General features: G+C 44.4%; 1 protein-coding gene across 1 annotated transcript in view; it reads right to left on the bottom strand.

Moving 5' to 3' along the window:
- The window catches only part of LOC107673945 (F-box/WD repeat-containing protein 4-like), a 35451-nt gene that overhangs the window by 8263 nt on the left and 23772 nt on the right, over positions 1-3416 (bottom strand). The window contains exon 7 of the mRNA XM_016467793.1: positions 626-766. Coding sequence (XP_016323279.1) covers positions 626-766 — 141 coding nt within the window. The remainder of the gene's footprint in view (positions 1-625; positions 767-3416) is intronic.

The following is a 3416-nucleotide window of genomic DNA, read 5'->3' as shown; positions in this document are numbered from 1 at the left end:
GACTAACCGCTTTGAATCAAGACGTACCACATATTGAGTCCTGACTGGTCTTACTGTGAATTATTGATATCTTAAGAGGGGACATTTGCCCCTCCCCAAACTCTCCAGGGCCCTCTTTCAATCACCTCTGATTTGTGTTACTTGACTGCCCATATGCGATTGTGAGGATCCCCCCTCCCCAAAGTCCTACATGGAGCCTCAGTCCACCCCACCAGCGGCTCACTGATCCCCAGCACCCGCCCCGTTGTCCTGGAGACGCGCACATCAATATGGCCACCAACCGGCGTGGACTTGGGTGGGTGAGAGTGAGAGAGCCTCTCTCGACAAGGGGGTCCTTTTCAATCTCTCAGAGGAACAATTGTGTCCACAGACCCAAGAGGAGGCTCAAGTCTGGCTTCTTTTTTATCTAAACGGTACTCTATGCACAGGAGGGCTTATTAGATTAACAGAGAACACTAATCTTCCTCACAGGCTCTCCGAGATGTACTGGCTAACTTTATTAGTCTCAGTAGACAAGGCCAAATCTGCTGACAGCACAGGCCAAGGTAAGAACTAAGTCTAATTTAACTCGAATCGTAATGGCGAGGCGCTGGAGGTTCCCAGAAGCAGAAGAACTGGGCAGTACCTGGAGCAGACGCGCAAATCCCAATAGCGGATGAAAGTGTCGTATCCACAGGTGAGGAGCTGGAAGGGAGACTCATAGACGATGTCCAACACACCTGCGCCACGGCGGAACTCTGTACCGAGACACGACACCAGGTGACACCTGGGAGAAAGAGATAAGAGAAGAAGCTTGCAGATTATACCTTGTCAAACCTCATTGAGGAAGATTAACACATTAATAAAAACACAGACAGCAACTTAAAACGCAGCCGAGATGGAATTACGCAGACTTGCTGGAGGCCAGTAATTCCAGAGAGAGTTGAAAAGCAACCGGACAAGTGAGGTCATCTGCGTCTCATCGTCTGTGTATCAGTTTTATCAAAGCGATTCAGTGACTGGCAAGCTCATAAAACAGGTCGTGCTTACTTGTTGAGATTGGAACATCTCCCAGTCTTCGCATCCCGGAGTCAATAAAGATCTAATTTCAAACCAAACGCCTTCATTTGCTCACTTAATCTCTTATTACCATTAAATCCCACTATACTTTTGGCGTTTCCAATGTCCATGGACCACACAAAAGCTAAATGAAGTCTTAGGATGAAGAGATAAAAAGTAAACACCTTTCTGACTTTGAATGGGCTGCTAAAGCAGCTTAGTTTGGCCATAAGGTACGTTCCCAGATACGCGAAAGAACCGAGAGGAGTGGAAGAAAGGAGATTTGAGGGGAGAAGTGGGGGGGTGTCGGGACTAGCACCACGCTTCTATGATCACAGACCCAATGGTTCCACGGTGCCCTCCGCCCCCACCCGAGCCGCAGAGGCCAGATTATTGTAGAATCACAATTTCTTTGTTGCTATTTAATTCCCTCCATGACCGTGACTGTGTGCGACTTGTGGACCTTTGATACCTGGCCCCTAGCAACCATTTAGGGGAGCCCAATGGCCATAGCGACCACCCCCCACGTTCGAGGTCTCCTGTGAGCTTGTTCACCGAGGGCAGACTGGTAATCCCCAACCTTCGCTCTGGGGGAGACAAGGGGGGTCTTTCTTAGACACAGGCTCTTTAAAAGATAGTCCCGCAGAACCAAAGGCCAAGACCCTGGTGGGCCTAAAGACAAACTCTCTTGCAGCCCCTCGGGCATCTGCATACCCATCATTTACCCCTTGCTGCTAAAATAACACGCTGGCAACAACTTGAACTGATGACAGTGCTGTCAATGGGGACAATCAATTAAATTACACAAAGCATTTGTTTGCAAACCATGCAATTTGCATCAGATATTTCTTTTTTAAGTGCTTTAGGAAATTGTGTAAACTCAGGTCGGGAGAGAAAGAGAGAGAGAGAAAGAGAGAGCGTCCGACGTCTGCCTGGGACGCTCTGCAAATGTCAAAGCACGAAGTGAGAAAAACAAGCATCGTAAAAGAAGTCCTCACATCTGTGCTCTGATTTTAAAGCCAGTAATAGCACTGTTCCAAGTACAACAGCAAACACCCAGGATGCTTTAGGAAACTGTGTAAACTCGTGTTGAGAGAGAGAGAGAGAGAGAGAGAGAGAGAGAGAGAGAGAGAGTCCGGAGTCTGCCTGGGACTCTCTACAAATGTCAAAGCGCAAAGTGAGAAAAACAAGCATCGTAAAAGAAGTCCTCACATCTGTGCTCTGATTTTAAAGCCAGTAATAGCACTGTTCCAAGTACAACAGCAAACACCCAGGATTCTTAAATTGTTAGGTCACAGGTTTTTTTTTTATGCGTCCCATGTTTTCTCTCCCATTTTAGAGAGAACCTGTGAAGATTACAGGATGGAGGATAACCATATAATCTTTTAAATTACTGCATCTGCATGGCAGGCAACCTTGTTCTTCCAGTGTCTGATCTGTTTGGGAACTTGCGGTGAGACTGTCCCTGCTCGAAACATCGTCTGATCACGGTCGGTTCGATGAGAGCTTCTGATTGAGTGAAAAAAGGTTAGAGGGCTGCTAAGGAAAAATTGATCTTCGATTTAAACTCATAGTACAGGAGTCATTTAGCAGAGTGATGGCACGTGTTTTATTAAGGTCAGAAGGTGGAATGGACAGATTAATTAAGACATGAGAGCGACTGTCCCAGTGGAGTAATACATATACAGTGTGTCCACCATCATTCCCTCTCGAATGTGGTTCAAAGGCTGCCAAACAAAGGTGGTTTGCCTTCTCCTCCTTTAAGCAAGCAAAACTAAAAATTAAGTAACAATAAGTGGGGCCCTATTGTGGCTTTTTTCACAGCTCTTGCCGAAGGAGACGTCTAATGTTCAGACATGTGGAAGCTGAGAGGTCACTAACAGACATGTCAGGGGCAACTGTGATATTTGCAATCTGCTAAAGTGATCACATGAACCAAATACAGACAGACAAACTAGAGGGAAAAAGCTTTATTTTCTACATCCTTTTAAAGCGTTCCTCAAAGAGCAACTGACCTCAACCTAATCCTCTTTGACCCCTGGACATGTTTAAGCTCAGGCAAAAACAGCACTCAGTACTTGCAATACTTAGTCACTCACCCATACAGAATTTGCAGTTTTTTCTGCACTGATTTTACTAGAAATCTGCAGAATATTTAAATGAATTTAAATATAGCAAAATGCATTGGCAAAACGTAGCTATGAGTAACACACTCTCATTGGGACTTAAAAGTATGATGAAATTATATATAATAAACTTTAAATTAATCATAAATAATTAAATTACATATATACACACACACACTCTTATATAAAGTTGATTGGAAGAAAACCATATTTATAAAAAACTATATATAATATCTGAAATGAATATATTAA

The sequence above is a fragment of the Sinocyclocheilus anshuiensis genome, unplaced genomic scaffold, assembly GCF_001515605.1.
Source record: "Sinocyclocheilus anshuiensis isolate Anshui unplaced genomic scaffold, SAMN03320099.WGS_v1.1 scaffold292, whole genome shotgun sequence".
NCBI lineage: Eukaryota > Metazoa > Chordata > Actinopteri > Cypriniformes > Cyprinidae > Sinocyclocheilus > Sinocyclocheilus anshuiensis.
The sequence above is the reverse complement of the archived record's forward strand: the minus strand, read 5'-3'. Positions and strand labels throughout refer to the sequence as shown.